General features: G+C 44.9%; 1 protein-coding gene across 2 annotated transcripts in view; it reads left to right on the top strand.

Annotated features, from left to right (window-relative positions):
- TTC28 (tetratricopeptide repeat domain 28) overlaps positions 1-18,899 on the top strand; it is a 126,483-nt gene that overhangs the window by 69,700 nt on the left and 37,884 nt on the right. For both annotated transcript variants that reach the window (XM_085238228.1, XM_085238229.1), the window contains 2 exons: positions 2,315-2,587; positions 3,289-3,419. In XM_085238228.1, coding sequence (XP_085094354.1) covers positions 2,315-2,587; positions 3,289-3,419 — 404 coding nt within the window. The remainder of the gene's footprint in view (positions 1-2,314; positions 2,588-3,288; positions 3,420-18,899) is intronic.

The following is an 18,899-nucleotide window of genomic DNA, read 5'->3' as shown; positions in this document are numbered from 1 at the left end:
ACAGAGTCTTAAATGCTTAGGGCCAGACTTTGCCCAGAAGAGCGTTCAAGCGGCTTTTCCACTGTAATAATGTTTTTCAAAACACAGTGTTCCAGGAGGCAAAAATCTGTTCTGCTAGTTCACTTGTATTTGGGAAGAACCTTGACATAACGTGGAGCTTGAGGTGGTTTTAGCTGTAGACTGTTTTGCTTCTCTTTTGTAATTGTCCCCATTTTAGAGGAAGGTGGGAGTATCCTCTTTATTCCATTTCTCTGTTGCTCTGTTTCTTTTGCAAGCTCTTTGTTGTGTGCTAGCCGTATTTCCTGAGGGTGAGCGTGACAATTCCCATCCTCAGCAGTGCATCCCCAGGGCTTGGGAGTCAAGAAGTGCTGAAATGAAAGAATATTCCCTTTAGTGTTTCATTTTTTTACAGTGTTGTTTTTTTTTTCCCATCCTTTAAAATGAATTCATTTAGTATTCTCCATCCTGTGTAGCAGTTAATGTGTGAGGCTAATTTCATTTGGTACCCAAAGGTACTGTGGCTGCTGCTTAGAATGCAGGTGACACAGTATTTCTGTGTAAGCATCTCCAGATTAAACTAGACGATCTTACTGTCCCATCATAGTACAGCTGTGTATCTATATTGCTGCTCCCTACTGTGCTTCTTGGTGCTGCTGCTTGCCAGTTGTTATCTTCCCACTGAGTATTTTGGCAGATTTTAAATTAGCTCTGCTTATAAAGTATTAGTTTTAATTTGAGTGTGTATGTATGCTATACTACTGTAATGAATATTCAGGATCTTGGTTCCCACTCGGCTGGGCACTGTGTGTGCAAGCACTTATGTATTTGTTACGTTTCATTCTGGCCCCCTTTACAAGAGCTTGCTGCCTGAGAGGGACACCTGTTCAGGTGTTATGGGGTACAACCTGTCCCTTGTAATTTGAATCCACTGTATGATTGATTATTTGGAGCTATGGTTAGATTGATGTGAGAGGTATCTTCCTGAGAAAGAAGAGGAGCAGCTGCGAAGGCAAGAGTTATAAGTATTGGTGTTGTGCTATAGATTATTAAATGCAGACCTTGAGGGATCCAGGAAGCTTAGGTTCACAATATGTAGAAGAAGCTCAAACTCTCTTCCACAGTCAATGAACCAGTGTTGCTACATCTTTCACGTGGTTGTGGTTATGTCTCTTCCCTCACCATTCGCAGCAAGAGATGTGATGACCTCCATGTCTGCCCTTCCTCTATGGTGCTAGTTCTCCCTGTCCCAATTGACTTCAGAGTAACCAGGAGCTCTTCCCTCTATTTCTCTATGTTTGCCTGCATTATCTAGCTAGAATTGTAAGCTCAGGAGCTGAATTCATACCTGCTCTTGCAGTGTCATGCCTGTTAACTGGGCCCTATCAGCAATCTTATGTGCTGGTGGCACATTACAGGATTTCTGTCCTCTTATGTCTGCTTTTAATCCTAGAATCTGGATTGCATCTGTTGCAATCTTCAGGAAAGTGTTTGCATCTTCAGGCAAGTGTTAAGTATCTGTTGTTTTTTTAATATGCATAGTGAATGTAGAGAGGCAGAGCTGATGAAAACAGGAAGCAAATGGCTTCCTGAGCTTGCTGTGGTAATGTTGATTCAGGTGAGATCATCTAATCCAGAAATCTTACTTAGTCATAAATTTTGGAAATTTAACTCAGTGTGATCAGGTGGGGTGCAGCACAGCACATGTAACAGGAGTCCTGTTACACTGATGTCCTTCCTGAAACATACAGCCAGGATGTCTTATTATGTGACTGATAAAAGCAATTAGACCCATTATCACTATTCTGTCGGGTGTGGTGCTGTTGTTCTGCAGGTGTACCTTTGGTCACCTCTGCTAGTGCATGTTGTGGGCTGTGGTAACTGAACAGGCACAGATTTTTTAAATGACCAGCTGAAGGAGCAGCAATTACAGCACTTAAATACTTTGCTGACAGCCCATTTCTAATCTCCTATGAAACCTCGGGTGTTCTCCATATTCTTTCTGCCATTAGGCCAGCTTTCATATTTTAGGATGAGACTGATCTGAGTTCTGGTGCTGTCTTCCTGAAGTGCTTTCTGCAGGAAAAGCACCAGCGTGCTTGTTGATCTAACCTGTCTCTTTCTGCTTGTACTGGCTATTAGATGATGTATTTGAGTCCTGAATTCCTGCAATAAATTTTAGTTTGATTTGAACAGTTCGGCTCTTAATTCATTGTGTCATTTGGTTACCAGAAATGAGGATGAAGTGTTAGGCTGATTTCTGGATGCAAATAACTTAGTTTTTTTGAGTAACTGTTCTTTCCTTCTTGTATTTTAGAGTCCCTGGAGCCAACCTATCAACAATTGCAGAAGATGAAGCTGGACAAGAGCCCCTTTGTTGTGGTGTCTGTGATTGGCCAGGAACTTCTGACTGCAGGCCATCATGGGGCCTCTGTGGTTGTACTGGAAGCTGCCCTGAAGATTGGCACTTGCAGCCTAAAGCTGCGGGGATCGGTGTTCTCTGCGCTGAGCAGCGCTTACTGGTCCCTTGGGAACACAGAGAAAAGCACCGGATACATGCAGCAGGACTTGGACGTAGCCAAGACTTTAGGTAGAGCCCTCATGTCGTTCATTTGAGTGCTGGATTGGTGCAGGTGGAACAGATTGGTAGTTGTGTGAATGGTCAGCATCTCTGTATAACACTCAGGTGTTGATGATCACTGAACATGCTAAGGTTTTACGGGGTTCTCTACTGTCTTGTGTATGAGGATAGGTCTTACCTTCTGTGGAGAAGTGCTCAAGACCTAAAATGAGTCTTAAATAAAGCAGTCTTTTTTTTCCTTCTTTTTTTTTTTTTTCCCCAAAATTAGATAGAAAAAGGCAGTCAGTCTGAGTTTCTGAGGCTCAGAAGGCAGCAATAGATGTACTTTGTTTCTGAGCTGAGCTGCAGAATTGTTTTCTGGAGAAAGCTGGCATGCTCTTTATTTCTTTTAAGCCTAAACCACTCATGTGTTTCCACAAAGAGATTGCTGATGTTGAACAAGGAATAAACATGGAAGAATGGGGGCTGCCAGGTGTTAGGCCAAAGAGGAAATCAACATAATTCTAAAAATAGATTGAGGGTTATTGTAGAAGTTTTTGAAGGCCAGGGAAGAGGATGAGGTTTGGCTGTGCAATGAAAATGAGGATAAATTTGTTCTGATCTTGGCTCTCGCATTGGAGTTTCACTACACAGTGTGTTCTGGTCTTTCTGATGGACTCTTCTGGTGACTCTTTGTTAGCTAACCTTTGTTTTGTTTGCATGTGACTCAGGTGACCAGACGGGAGAATGCCGAGCTCATGGGAATCTGGGCTCCGCATTCTTCTCCAAAGGAAATTATCGGGAGGCCCTCACTAACCACAGACATCAGCTGGTGCTTGCCATGAAACTCAAGGACAGAGAGGTAGGAAGATTATTTAATAAACCATACTCTGAATTGGAGCTGCACAGTTTTCTAAAAAGGATGCCATCGTGTCTAAAAGCCTTGTCTGTCTGCTTTGCTATTCAGAGAATTTTTAAGCTCTGTAGTTTCTTTTCCCAGCCTCTCACTGGCCTTTTTTTAATGGAAATGATATGTTCTATTAGTATCTCTGTTCAGGTGGCATGAGGTTTGGTTGGCACTTGTCTGACCCTCCTTTTACTAGAGGAGACTATCCACATGACTGAGCAAGTCATTCTGCCTCTCTTCCTGCCCACTGCCCATAGTCTCCCAGTAAAGACTTGCTGAGTAGGCATCAATACAAATCTCTGCTGTTGAGCACTGAGTGTCATCAGCTGTCACTTTCCATGAGGTGTATATGCTGCCGATTTGAACTCTGTTAGGGTGCATCTTGTGTTGTGTCTTTTCCAGGCAAGTAATGAGCTAGGTCCCTGCCCTAAAAATTCACAGTCTGTGTAAAATGTGGTTTGTTTATAAAGTACTGAAAAGAAAAATAATCCATGCAAACCTTAAAATACAGTGTTGTGTAAAGTGTAGGTGTTGTTTGGACTGAATCTGATTTGTCTTTACCGTTTACCATTCAGCTCTCCAAGTGTTACGCCGGGCTTCCTGCCAGTCCAGAGAAGCATGGACTGAAGAGTCTGTCCCAAGAGATTTTCACTGAAGGGTCACTATAAGGACAGAGCCATAATTTTAGTGCAGATTATAGAAACAAAAGATTTCTTTTCCTCCCCCAGTGGATTCCCCTCTGCTGTGAGTGGGAAAGCAGAGAGCGTGTGGGTTGCATGGCAGAGGAGGAGTGACTGGCAGCAGCAGGGCAGGTGTGAGTGGTTTTGGGGAGACAGAAAATTGGGGAACAGGTTTCCCACTGAGGACTTATTGAGAAAATCTATTTCAAGTAGTTCAGTGCTTCCTGAAGCTTTATTTTACAATTTAAATACCAAGCGAACTTTGACATGCTGCATCTTTCTGTAGTTTCTGAAAGGACTGTGACTGGGGGAGGGACCTGCTAGGCATTTTTGTGGTTACTTTACCAGCTGGAAAACCTCATGAATCGCTCCTGATGTCCCTATTTCTGTGCATGCAAGACAGAGAAGCTGTTGCTCATCATCGTTTTTCTATTTTTCTTGGTTAGGAATCCCTGTTCTTGCTAAGAGTCGAATCTGTGTAGTTGTTCCTATTCTGTGGTGTTTCTCTAAGCAGCAGGCACCCCTCCCCCAGTGTTGGGGGGGGAGCTGAGGAAGGAAATTGCAGGAAGCTGCCGGGAATTGCTGAGAGCACAGCAGCCTGCCTGCAGAGCCCCTGAAACGGCCCAGGGAAGCACGTGCTGATCTGTTCCACTGCTTCAGGCTGCTGATCTAAACAGATCCCAACAGTCGATCTGGGAGGAATCCAGATAATGAAGTCTAATCATGATAGCTCTTAGTTTATAAACTGACACATCTGGGCACGTAATTAACAGTTATTGACAACAAATGACTGCTTGGTTTAGAAAGAAAGCTGAGCTTCTTGGATTTCCTGTAAGGATGTAACCACAGGAAATTAATTTGGCGCTTTCTTATGACATCATTTTGACCACAGAGCTTCCTCTGAACAGAAAGCTGTTTTTCTTGGCCTCCTTTGCAGACATTTTTATAATGCAAATACTATAAAGTTGCAGTAGTGCTGATGTGAATTCCACCAGAAGGGAATTTGGTGTGCAACTGAAATGAGGTAATTGTTTTACCTCCAATTGTCCAGAGAATTGGCTTAAAAGGTAAAAAATGCTCCTTTGTATGTGAGGCTGCTGTCCTCAGAGGGAGCTTTGGGTTCCGAGGCTGCTGAAGCAAATGGCTGTACCAGAGGCTTCTGCTGGGTCCAGTAGCCCATAAACTCGGGAGGAATTTGCAGAGGGTCTGGCTGTAAGGTTCAGGTGTCTCCTCCTCCACACAAGCCTTCAGAAAGGCAGCTTTGTCACCTGACTGGGGAATCATCTCAGCTGCTCAGATGGACTGAAGATTTAGGTTTTTTTTCTCCCTGGCACAGAGAGTCTGCACAACTCCTTTAACAAGCACCACATCATCCCAAGCACAATCCCTGTGTCCAGATATGTCATCCTTTCTTTACAGCCACAGTGTGGAAGAAAAGTTCGGGCTGGCTTCTGATACTTCTGCGCACAGAGAGAATGGAGCAAAAATAGCTGGGATTTGGCATACCTGTAGTGTCTTCAAGAGAGACCTTGGGATATCGATATTTTGGTCTGTGCTGTTGAGCAAAAGGACTAGTTTTTGGTAATACTGTGATGGACACTATGAAGTAGCCATCTCCAGAGTGTCATTTCACTGTGTCAGTTTTTTGATGACCTGCAGTGGTTGATCAAGAAACTCAGATAAGCTTTGAGAATCTTTATTACTCAGATAAGCTTTGAGATCTTTATTTATTTTGAGAGAGAGATTTAGAATAGCACACAGAAGAGTATAGTTGATTCAGGAACCTGGAACTGGTAAGGGACCTGGTCTTTCTTTCCATGTGTTCTTTGAGTTCCTGTTGAACAGATGATCCAGTACTGTGGTCAGTGGGATACCGTGCTATGAGGATGGCAGCAGGAGGTGCAGGTAGAAGAAAGGAAGGTAGGCAGGAGCATATAGAAGGACAGTTGCCTCTCTTCTGATGGTAAATGCAGGAGTTGAAGTCCTGAACAGGTTATGGAAATTACAGCACAGTTTGGTAGTTGTGATTTAACCTGGCAGGTGGCCCAGCACCATGCAGTCGTTCACTCATTCCCCCCCTTCCTTGTGGAATGGGGACAAGAATAAAAAAAAAAAAAGAAGAAAAAAAAAAGCAGAACTCATAGGTTGAGATCAAACTATTTTCTAAGATAAAGAAAAGGGAAAAGGATAATAGTTATCACTATACATGTATGAGTTTATATGAGTGTGTATAACAAGTACATAAGCAATTGCTCACCACCCTCTGACCAGTGCCCAGCTAGCCCCATCAGCAGCGGAAGAGAAGAGAAATAACTCCCACCCCCTTCAAAACTCCTACTGCATGAGGCCATATGATATGGAATATCCTTTTGGCCAGTTTAGGTCAGCTGTCCTAATTCTGTTCCCTCCCATCTCCCTGGGCTCCTTGCTGAGAGCAGCCTTGGTTCTGTGCAGTGCAGCCTGGCAGCAGCTATAAACATTGATGTGTTACCAACATTGGTTTTCTCCTAGAACCAGAAACACAGCATCGTGCCAGGTACTCCAAAGAAAACAACTCCATCCCAGCTGAAGCTCAGGCAGTAGTCTGTCGTTTGTCTGTGAAGATGAAACAGGGCAGATTTCAGCGTGGGCTGTCTTGGCCTGCTGCAGACTCTGGGATTGTACTCAAGTTAAGAATCCCAGTGAAGTCTGTGCTGCCGTCCTTACAGTGTTCTCTCCTGTACTGGCTGAAGCAAAGCTGCTGTGCATGCAGCTGTCCACACTTCAGCCATGCCACTTGGCAGCAGGGATATTGATGGGCTGTTCCTTTACAGCCCTAGGTAAATAGCATAAAGTTTGACCATACCTTCCTAAGTAGGTAGGAAGCACAGCTCATTTGAACACTGAAGAGCCACCAGGGCTGGTGGCCAGCAGGGCCATAGCTCTGTGTTTGTGCGTGTTATGGAGCACATCTTTGGGCAGATCCATCGGCATTAGCTCCAATTAAGACCTACCTAGTTGGTGTGCAGTGATGGAAATGCAGCACTGTTAGGCTACTGGGGCCCCCTAGGCATAGGCTTTTCTTTTTCTTGTTCAGAGCCAGCTGCAGGCTGTTGGAGTTTAACCATTTCGGTCCTGAAATAATGGCATGCAGTTTGGTGCAGGGGTTAGAACTCCTAAATAAGGACAAAAAGATGTGCTTTCTAAGCCAACCCTTTGTTGTGGAATGGAATGTTGACTTTGTTTCCTTGCTGCTGGAACATGCGTGGGTAAAGAGATAAAGCTGTATCCTACACCAGCAATAGTCTTGTATTTGTGTGACATATTTCATATTTTGTATTATAAAAATGTCAGTGCACATTATCTGTTCATTAATGTGCCAAGGAAAATACATACTGGCAGATTGGGCTGTTGCCCTTTTTTCCAGTTTTTACACAGCACGCATGAAAGGGCAGGGAGTTTTACACTGAGAGATACCCCAAACCGGCAGCCAAGGTAGTCTGTGTGTGGGAGGAAGAGTGACAGATTGTATTAAGAGGGAAGACCAGAGTTATGCTGTTTTAGCTCATTGTCTTTACATGTCACAGAAGCTGGCTGCGAGGAGCATAAGAAGCTTGCAGGCTGGGAGTTTTTCCTCAGAGACAGCTAAGGCCTGCAGTTATATTTGTACAGTACTTCTATCAGAAGAGTTATTTTTCTGCACCAAAGGAGATGCAATAGGGAAAGACTTGAAGCTGAATGTATTTAGGCTAGAAATAAGATCAAAAGTTGTAATGGTGAAGGCAATCAGATGTTGGCGGACTTTGTATCGCTTGGAGACATTTAGTCAGAACTAGTTGTCTGTTCAGTGTGCACTTGCACAGAACAAAGCTGTGACCTTATTAAAGAAACCACTGTAAAATGTAGTAGTCTAAGCTATCTGGAAGCTGCAATGAGGTCACCTCTGCTCTGTGGATACCGAGTCAGAAATCACTGAAGATTAAATATCCAGAACAGGTTTCACCTGTGACGGTATGGCAAAGTACCACTAATTGAAGATAGCTCCACAAGGAGTAAAGCAAATTGCTGGTGCTTCATGGAGAGATTGTGGGGCAGAAGACTGGATTCAGTAATTGTTTTAAAGTCCAAGTAGAAGATAAACCGTGAAAAATTCCCGTGTCATTGTATAAAATGCTTTATATGTGTTGGCAGGATGGAGTAGAGTTGCAAAGCAAGGTACATAATTAAATAATTAAGCTATTATTTAGCATGACTTAGGGTTGAACTTGACGTTGAACTTAGAATGATCATATCCCAGGAAACATAGGTGTACACTGAATTTCCTAGACTGCCTGTTACCTGATCAATGCAAGATGTTATTAGAGAATAGGAGGAGTGTTACAGGGTCATTTGTCATTTAAGCACCTGAAGATGCCAGAGAAGCCCTGCCCTTCAAATCACACGTTATAGAAGGAGATTCTTTCTTCGGACTCATTAACCTGCTTCCTTAGCAGTGGGCACTGGGGTGTGCTGGTGGTGAGTACTCAATCTGACTGTGCAGGTGTTGGTTTTCATACAAAATTTAGGTTTGTGCTGTTGCCTGCTTCCCTGCAAAGGCAGAAGGAAGCTCAGAGTTCATTTTGCAATCTCGTGGTAAAGCAATTTGCCACTGTTGGGATTTATAAGGTAGCTAATGCGTGTCAGTTATCTTGTGGTACAAATCCGGCCATTTTTAGTAATAGAGATGCAGCTTGTTGTGCCTGTACTATATTTATGAAGTAAATAATTTGTTTTAAACACTGAGTAACATGATCATGTGCAAGTCATCATGTAATCCATGCAGCATGTGTTGATGTCACACCACGAGCTATGATTTAGACAAGGGGAATGTAAGTGATTGGAGGGAAAAAGTAAATTTGTTGGCTTTTGCTGCCTGTGTCAGCTGCTGTCCCAAGGGCACTGTCTTTATCTCTAGCTAGTAGCACATAAGCAGAGTTTTCTTGCATTGCCAAATTCAATACAGCCATTACTTGTTTCTGCACGGTTGAGTTGGAGCCAGCCACGGGTGATCTCTCAGGATGGGTTGGAGTGGCTCTTTCTAATGACAATACCTGTATTCACTCCAAGTAATATGATTTGGAAAACTGCTGCTTCAGAGGATGACACTTTTGAAGCTGTGAGGACTGATAAGCAACAACTGATGGGGAAAGGGAGCTGTGGGTCCAGGTGTTTGTGCTGAGCTGTAGAGCCCTGCCTCAGGCTGGTTGTGCCTTTGCGTTGTATGTGAGCTCTGCCCTGCAGAGACCACGAGCACCACAAAGTCTCCGCAGCGTGATGGCTCCGCTCTCTCTTGGGCAGTCAGACGCCTTCTATTACAGCCCTGCATTTAAAAATAGCAGAGCAATGAGGCAAAATCATAAACTAACCATAATAAAATGAGTGCTTGTGTGAAAGTGCATTGCCAGCGCTGAGCTTTTGGGAAGCCGCTGGGTGCTGGCAGCTCCTGTGCGGTGTGTTCTGAGCTGAGCAGGCCATTCAGGAGAGAGGTTTTGAAGGTTTCCCCCACCTCCCCTCTGAGGGCAGCTGTTTCTGGAAGGACTGCCCTCCTGTCACCAGCCCTGTGCTTCCATGGCTGTTTCTAAATGGTGTGGAATCGTGGGGACCCTGAAGTCTACTGGAAGGGAGCAGCTTGAGTGCAGTGAAGGTTTGTGTGATTTTAAGAACTGAAGAGAGAGAGGATTGAGTTGGAAGTCAAACTGTTGGGCTGTGGTTCTCGCTGCAGAAGCTGTTTGCTTTGTAGTGTGCCTCGGAACAGCATAAAACATCAATGAATCATTGCTTGAGAAACCTTGGATCGCTTCGACATTTAAAAAGTGTGTTAATACACACAGCTATGGCTGTGCAGCTGACTCCAGAAAGCATTCATTGCCCCGAGGGGATTTGTGCCCTTCAGAGCAATCCTTTCTGCCCATCTGTTACTGACAGAACCTTTCAAATTAAGTGCTTCCAATTCACTGGAAGGAGTTCTTAAAATACTACTTTTCTTCGAGAGAATATCTGAAGAGCTTGAGCAGTGTATGGTGGGACACCCAGCTTTGTCCTTTGCTGATGCTGTTTGAGTCTTCCCAGAAAGTCTGAAAAATGAAACAAGGAGATATTTCCTTCTACATTGAGAGTGCTGCCGTGGAGCTGGCTGAGATGAGAGCCCTTTGCTGGCATCGCAGGATTGTTATGATAGAAGGCTGTCAGCAGTTACAGGCTGCCGTGCAATAGGGATGTGTTAAGCTCTGGAGGAGTGTTACTGAAGGATGATTGGTGTGACAGACATAGTCTGCCTGCATTCAGTTGGGAATTTGTAGATTGTGCAACTGTCTGAACATCCTTTATGTGCAGCCCAGCTGCTGGTGGTTAGGTAGGTTTGAAATTGTAGTAGCTTTTCCCAGTCCCCTTTAAAGCGTGTCCGAGCCAGCACTGAAACTCAGCATAAAGCTTCCTACATTTTGTAAACTACAGCTACTTACTGTCAGGCTGTGAGAGTCAAAGATCAGATTTCACTTTCTTATTTCCAGAAGGAGATGGAGTAGGAAAGATAGATCACTTCTTTCTACTGAAATCTGTAAAGTATGTAAGGCCAGGATTTTCTGTCTCTTCCTGAAGGGAGCAAAATGTTTTCCAGGTGTCCTTCCTGTCATGCTCTGTCTGTAGAAGCCACATCTTTACTAAATAGTAAAGCTGTAAGTATTTAATCTTTTATCTGAACAGCATGTGTGTATTATGCTACAGAGTTGAAGAATGTATTTCTTTCATGTTCTTTGCTCATCATTTTAGAAATATGTGCTCTGCTGAGTTAGATAAGAAGACTGGAACGTGGCGTGAGTTACAAATGACATAACTGTCCATAGGAGAAACTGTCTTCATTCTTCCTAAAGTACAGCTGTGGGAGCTCCTATGGCTCTGTGCCTTGCCCACAGTTCTCCAAGCTTCCCTGCTCTGGGAATGTCGTGCAAAGGCTGTGCTTCTGCTGTACCTCAGACTGCCTCACTTTGCTGCTGTGAGCTGAAGAGTTCCAACAAATGTTTCAGAGTGTATCAGCTCTGTCTCACGTAGCAAGGTGTGCTTCCCCAGCTGGACTTCTTTCTGATCGAGTGGTGTGAGAGCTTGCCTGAGATGTGGGATGCCTTCCCAGCTGCCCATCCACGTTCCTTCCTGCCCCAGGATGGTTTCTGTACTGGCAGCCACGGGGAGGGCAGCTGGCAGAGATTGAAGTTACAGCTCCTCGTGCTTCAGTTGCAGGGGTCCTGTGCTTGCAGTTGTGCTGTACATATGGCTGGAAGCGTGGATCTGTGCGACGGTTCCTCCCTAGAGAAAACATCATAGGGCATGTCAGTGTTGGGTGAGCTCATCAGAACATGTGCAGCTGATTAGTCGTGGGGCCAGGTTCTCCTGCTGGTTACCTTGTCAGGAGCACAGAGTCATTCAGCAGCTGTGTAGACATCCTCCAGCTTTGCATTGCTGCAGCCTGGCACTGAGACGGAGCTGGAGCACAGTTCACGCTCAGTAGTAAGCACAGCTTTTCCTCACTGTAGTGCTGTATCTCTCCAGCTGGGCTGTGGGCAGCTGGCTCTTCCCAGCACATGGCTGTGCTGTGCCACATCCTTCTGATGTCTGTAAGATCCTTTCCTGCTGCCCTGCTGTTACCCTGGTCTGTCACTGCAGCTTTCCCTGGAGCAAGCTGAGTGGCTTCACAGGGAGCTGATTTTCCGGCTGTGGAACAGTGTTCTTGGTCCTGTTGCAGAGATGCTTGGCCACCAAGAGAGAGGAAGTTGTGTTGTGTTTCTGGAGCATGTAGGGGTCTGATTTTTCCCTTCAGGGCTGGCACAGCTGGCACCCTGGTACGTGCCAGGCTCCAGGAGATATCTGTGGCTGCTAAGGACATATGAGTTCGTCAAGAACTGGGTGATGGGGTTCTGGAAAAAGTCGTCTTCTGACTTAATGCTGGTAACAGCTTCCAAGTACCCAGAAAGGCTGCCTAGCCAGCATATAGCATGCAGAAGAGCACTGGTCTCCATACTGCCATGCACATTCATTTTTGGGTGACTTGCAACTGATTCAGATTGCTCTAATAGTTACCTGGCACTTGTGTCTGTAGCCGTGTGTTGTAGTGAACTGCTGCCAAAATTGTCTTGTTATGCATGCTACATCTGATATTTGTGTGGAACAAAAGATCATAATTCACTAAAAAGGGGCAGAAACATTGTCCTTCTGTGTCCAGAAGGGGCGATGAATCTGCCTGTCCCTTACCTGTGCCGGCAGGAGAGAAATTGCACAGAGGGTGGTGGAAGGCTGTTTGTCATTACTGATTTAATCCCTGCAATTGCATCTGAACTGTCTGTCTTCTGTTGCATGGCAGTGCACCATACTGTACCTTCTGTTAGCTTGGCATGGTTCAGGCCGTCCTGGAATGCTCAAAGATAGCAGCTAATGCAAGACAGACTGGAGTCCTGTAGCCCATCTTTTCTGCAGGTATTGCTTGCAGGCTGGGCTATTCCTACCCTACATTCCACTTCCCAGGCACAGCCTGTGGCTAATGTGAAGGAAACGTTGCTAAGACATGCCATTTTCCTCACACTTGTTGAGAGTTTTTAAGGGAATATGAGAAATTGTGCAGTGAGGTGAACGCTTTCTTGGTAAGCTGACATGTGCTTGCAGATCTCACTTGTGATTTCTGTAGCATGTCCTTGGGAAAACAGACAGACACCTGGACTGTCCATGCTGCATGGTGCAGCAGAATTTTTCCTGTCCGCCTGCTCTTTCTGAGCAGAATCTTAACTGTTGCCAGGAGAACCCTTCTGTTTCCCCTTCTGCTCATGTCTGCTCATTAGTCACTTGGGTGCAGACCAGTGGGCTGGGTGCAGCTCCTATTCCACGCAGCATTTAGCTTGGAGTGGGTTATCATTCATAGCAGGAGTTCTTTTCCATTGCAATCAGGTAGCTTTCAGCTGCTTTAAAAGACGGTTTCCCTTAGGACCAATGTTTTTTTCTCTTTCTCACTGAAAATCCTGAAGTGATCATCACTCTGTTGCACGGTGTCTCTGCCTGTGGCATTTGTGTTGGACACAGCCATGTGAAAAGGTGGTCTGTCCCTGGCAAACTTTTTTGGAAGGATGAATCTGAAAACCTTGTCATTACAGTTATGTTTGGTAACAGTCTGGAAAAAGAGAACAGGATATAAATACCTCACAAATGAAACCTAGAAAGAGTCATCAGGCTAAAGCAAGTTGTCAGGCATGAAAACATTGACAAGGATGTCAGAAATGGGTGGAGGTGACGGTAGGAAAATGTTGTGGTTGATGGCAGAGCTGTGCAAAAAAAACCAGCAGAGAAGGTACTTAAGCATTCCTTTGCTTCTCTATCTTCTGTCTCATTTTCCCTTCTGCAGTGAAGCCTCTGCTTCAAAATAATTTATTACACAGTCGTCTGCCACAGAGAAGTGAGTTATCTGCTGCCTGTGGCAGCGTGGACAGGGAAGGCTGAGATGATAATACACTTTGTTCCTTTTAGTTTTATCACATCTGACTGGAGTTCCAGAAGTAAGGACCATGCTGAAATGGGCTTTGGTAATTGATAATCTCTATTAATAATTAGTATAGGCACTGCTAGTAAGAGTGTTGGAATTACAAGTTTAGGGTGTGACCATTGCTAGTGAAACTATGAAGAGAAATTTTGCAAGAGATAAATGTTGAATGTATGTATTGCAAAAATGTCTTCCTATTTTTTGTTTAAAAAAAAAAAAAAAGGGAAAAGCACCTTATCATAAAGGCCAAGCATCAAGAGAATGGATGGGTGACTGTAGCATACCCATATACATAAACATTTTCACTGCATGGGATTACTTCTTAGCTCTTGTTTCTCCATTATGCCTTCCATCTTTCTCTCGAGTCTTTTAAGGGATCTTCTGAGCCCTGAATGTACTTTCAAGAAATTGAAACAAGCTGTTTTTTGATTCAACCTCTGCGTGAGAAGCAGCTTTCCAAATCCCATGACACTTTACACAGGATTTACAAACAACAGAATGGTTGGTTGGGCTGCTAACCACTCAAGCAAAAGGCTGCTCCCACTCCCTGCTGTCCAGAGAGCTACAAGAACAACATCAGTTCCTGGGAAGTCAGTGCAAAATTTTCTTCAGGAACTAGAAACTGGTAGAAAGGATCAAGTCCTTGCAATTCATGAACTGGAAAAAGAAAGGACCGCGGTTTTTTTCAGAGTTGCCTCTGGGCCCTTGGTGAAGCCTTCTTGCTGATCTCAAGCTGGTTTTAATATGCATTTTTGTTAGTACTGAGGAAAAAGCTGCCTGAGCAGGTATCAGGCTAGCAAGAGTGTAGCTTCAGTCCTCCACTGTTCAGTCCCAGCACTGCTGTTGGAAGTGGTACAGCCCAGATGCATGCCTGACTTCCTGATGGGCAGCCAAGGGGTGAAGGAGGCAGCAGGACTTCCAGGATCAGCTAGAAGGCTGAGCTGCAGGAGAGTGGGGCTCTGCACTGCATCCCACTACACCTGCCTGATCATCAGCGCATGCAGACTCACTGTGGCTTAAGTGGTGATGTTTCTGCTATTGTTGTTTGTTTTTTTATTTATGTGTTATATAAGATAAATGTCCTTTGCACAAGACAGGGGGACAGAGCTGAGGAGGCTGGGGCAGGGCTGGCTGCTAAGAGTCTAAAGAGCCAGTACAGAGTGAGGTGGGAGTGGGGCAGATTGGTTCTCCAGATTTCCTAACAGCAGCTTTATTTTTACCCCTGCTGCCCTTGAAGTCTCAGGTTCCACAGATGCTGTGATTTTTAGCTTAATGAGAACTTGTGAGAGATTGGACTTGGTCTGCAGAATGATTATATGTCTTCCTGAATACTTTTTACGGCATCGTTAATTCACTCGAGTTCAGTTTTTTTCTGGCGCAGATGTTTGGCTCTGTTGAGTATACAGAATCACAGGCATGCTCTTTTTCCACTTCCTATTGTTCCCTTATATACTTCTACTTCAAACAGCTGTTCTTTGAGAGGCACTGAATAACCAGTGGGACTCAGAATCTGACCTGTGATGTAGGTATGGGTTCCAGCCTTGAAACCCTCCACTGCAGTGCTTGCCTTTGCCCCGCTGTTTGCAGGCTCTTGTTGCAGCTGGCAGCCCTGCTTCGTTAGGAATCTGGGGTGAATTCCCACGTACCCTGGAGAACAGCTTTTTACAGGATGGCTTTCTCACTCCATGTCAGAACCAAATTTTTGCTGCAACAAGGAAGACTCAAGTACCAGCTGTTGGGAAAATGCTTCCCATATGAGTTCATCTGAGGGCACTGGTGTTACATTACATCTTAGAGTGGAAAACTTGCCTAGGTGAGAGGGTGAGTTCAGTGATGTGAGCAACACGGTGCTCAAGTACTGAGCAGTTGGATTTGTATAACAGAACATGAATTAATTGCCTTTGTCTTGTGTTGTTTTACTTTTTAGAAGGTCAGCTTGACAAGGTTCACAGGGATTTGTCCAGTTCTAATGTGCTGGTATTAAGCAGAATGAGGGGAAATCTGACCGGTGCAGGAAATTTGGGAAGGCACTCAGAGCCATGTGCTTTGTTTTGTCTCATTTTCAGACTCGAAAGGGAAATGTAATACTTCCTGAGGATCTCCTTTAAATGTCCCTACTTGACCCTCACTGTACGTGCATTTTAGCTGAGAGAAAGTCAGCTTTCTGGTTGCCTCTCATGGTGTCTGCAAAACCTAGCATTCTTCCATGGCCTGTGCCTTGGTTATGGTAGAAGAAATGGTGTGGGAACCTCATGTAAGGTGTGCACCTCTGGGGGCTCCGTGCTTCTGGGGTTTTCAGAAGATTCTTATTCTCACCTCAGCCATAGCTTTCCTATATTGAGTTTCTCTCTAAAATGATATCCAACTTTGTGAGCAGAGGTCATGCCAGGATTGGCCCCTGCTCTAAAAGGATTGATTTGCAGAGGCACTTTGCGAAGGACAAGGTTTGCTTGGAGGCTCCTGTGCAAGAAGAGGAGTGTGCAGGGTCGATGCCAGGGTCAGCTGCACGTCACATGTCCGAATGATTTCGTCCAGTGATGGCAGAGATGCTGTGACTTTGCTTTTGGCATCTGTAGTAGAAGTAGGTGAGAGAGACTGCTGTTGTTTTCCTCTGTGATGCCGTTACTTGCTAGGAAGTCTGGATTCTACAGCACTGCTTCTGCTCATTGCTGGTGTTTGCTGCAGTGCTTGGATTTGAAGTTAAGGGGAATGAAATAGATTTTTAGACTCTCTGAAAACGGTGGTTTCCATGTAAAAGACTTAAACCCTCTACAAAGAAATTGATTTTGACTGAGCTATTGATTCCAGTTGCTTTCTGTTTTGTTTTCAGGAAATAATTACCACAGCAAAGATGTTCCTTTCTGTATACAGATAGTGTACAGGAGGAGAATATTGCCTGCTGCTTCCCCACTGTTTTCAAAAGCATGCTGCACAAAGAAGGCTGGATTGGTACTGACAATCAGGTCTTTGCCTTTGAAGGAGGAAGGATGGGTGGCTTTGAATGTTGTGGGGCATTGACTGTGTTTGAGTGTGAAATTTGCACTGGTGCACGTATCACCTGTCCCCAGGACTACCTGTGGAATGTTGATGAGTTCTGAGTAATTGATAAAGGAGCTTAATAGAAGTAGGAGCTTAATGGAAATATAAATGCAATTTACAGCCACTGGTATGTCCCAAACTTCCTGTTAGGTTCCTGTCCTGCCTGTGTGCACAGCAGTCAGCCAATCTGTATCTGTAAAACAGAATGTGTGCTTGCATCCTTACGCAGTGTTGCGTTACTGTTAGCCAACCTTAGTGCATCCTACAGAGAAAACACATGTCAGCTTCGTGTCCACGCTAGATCAGTGCACACCCATTTCTGTCCCTCAGCTGGGTATGGTCCCATTGTCTCTTAATGCCCCTCTGCTTCAGGATCCAGCGTGGATGTAAAGAGGAAACATGGGAATGGGTTAAGACTTCATGTCCCTGCAGGCTGTTATTAGCTGCGAACAGAGGTCTATGTTCACATTCCTGAACTTGCAAACTTGCAGGGGTCAACAGTTGCCTTTACAGCCAAACTGGGCTCCCTGGAGCCCCTGCTGTAACAGGTGAGCTGGTGGGTGCTGCGGTCAGGCTCTCAATGTCACAAATACTTTGTGCACAACACTTGTTTCCCTCTTCTGCTTTGAAAGTTCAGTCTCTGATCAGTGCTGTTTGGTGTCTCTTTTTGGGGGTTAGGGCTACTAGGAACATCTTCACCTTGCTCATTTTAGGATTATTATACAGGTTCATGTTTAAGGAGGCTGTGCAATTAATCAATGAATTGTTTAAATGTAACAATTGGGAAATGATCATTTTCTGGCACGGGTGAAATATCTTAGAAACACACCTCGCAGTCAGCGGATCCTTATTAGTTATCATTTTGTGATGCACATCTGCTTAACATCAGATTCTTTACCTTATTCAGCTGAAAAACCCGACTGTTGCTCCCAGGAAAAAGAGCAATTTGAAACCGTGTTCTGAACTCCCTTCTGTGCCTCAGCTCAGTGGCAGAAGAATCTGCTTTCTATTAAAGTGATAAATTGCATAATTGAAGGTGTAAGCATCCCCCACTGTAAAATTTGTCTTTGTCAGATATACAAAGCATTGATTTTCTTTGTTTGCTGATGCAGAACCCCACCGATATGAAGCTGTAGTCTCCCTTCACCCTGCCACCAAGCAGTATTCCTTACTAGCACAGCTGGAGCCTGCTGCACATGCACACCTAGTGCCTACCTGGTACTCCCACTGCTGTCTTCTGGTGTTTATGCCAGCACCTCTGGGAATATCTCTACCCAATTGGCCAGCGTGTGAGCCACTTAGAGTTCCCAGTGGATGCTGTTCTGTGGAACATTTTATTAAGTACACAGTGATGAATTTATCTTCCTGAGTTGTATTACTAACCCCCTGAAGTGTTAGTCATTGGTGTCCCCCAGCAGATGTAATCAACAGATTGCTCCCAAGCACTGCTTTAATGTCGAGCTCTGCAGTCATTTCACTGATCACCCCAGGGAGCACACAGAGCATTGATATCTGTCTTGCTGGAGAAGAGATGCTGAGCCCACGAGAAGCCAAAGGTGACAGACTGTGCTCATGCAGGCTGCAGGGTGACTGAGAAGTGCCTCCCTTGGAGCACCCTTGGAGCTCCCTTGGAGCTAATAAGAATAAAGCTTTGGGAGGAACGCTGCATTGGAGGGCACAGGCAGCCTTCCTGTGTCTGTGTGCATGAACGATTCCTTCCCGTGTACGGTATGAGAAGTCCCTGCAGCTGGTAAGTTTCTTTTCTGCACAGAAAGCCTGAGTTCTGCAGATCTCCATGGATGCCTTTTTCCTAGCTGTAAGACATTAACATCATCTGAACCTCTGTCTAGATGGCCCTGAGCCATGGCTCATCTTGTTCAGCAATCTCCATGTGTAAATGTCCTTTTCTGTTGTTGTTTTAATTTAGCAGCACCAGAAGAGAACAGTTTGACTCTTTGTATATCCAGAAAAAGCATTTCTGTTCATTTCCCGGTTGCACCAAGTGCTCCTGGTGGTGGTGGTCTGTCTGCCAGAGTTAATTGGGGTTGCTGGGTCACTTCTCCCTGGGGTTGCGTTGTGCTGGGATTTAGCTGTGCCCTGAGTAGCCCAGCAGTTTGCTCTGTGCAATGAAGAGTGTGTGTTGCTCACCAGCAAGGTCAGGGGACTCCTGTGTACCTTAAGGCG

This window comes from Meleagris gallopavo, chromosome 17 (assembly GCF_905368555.1).
Source record: "Meleagris gallopavo chromosome 17, MGAL_WU_HG_1.1, whole genome shotgun sequence".
Classification (NCBI taxonomy): domain Eukaryota; kingdom Metazoa; phylum Chordata; class Aves; order Galliformes; family Phasianidae; genus Meleagris; species Meleagris gallopavo.
Note: the sequence above shows the minus strand (reverse complement) of the source record. Positions and strands in the feature narration are given on the sequence as shown.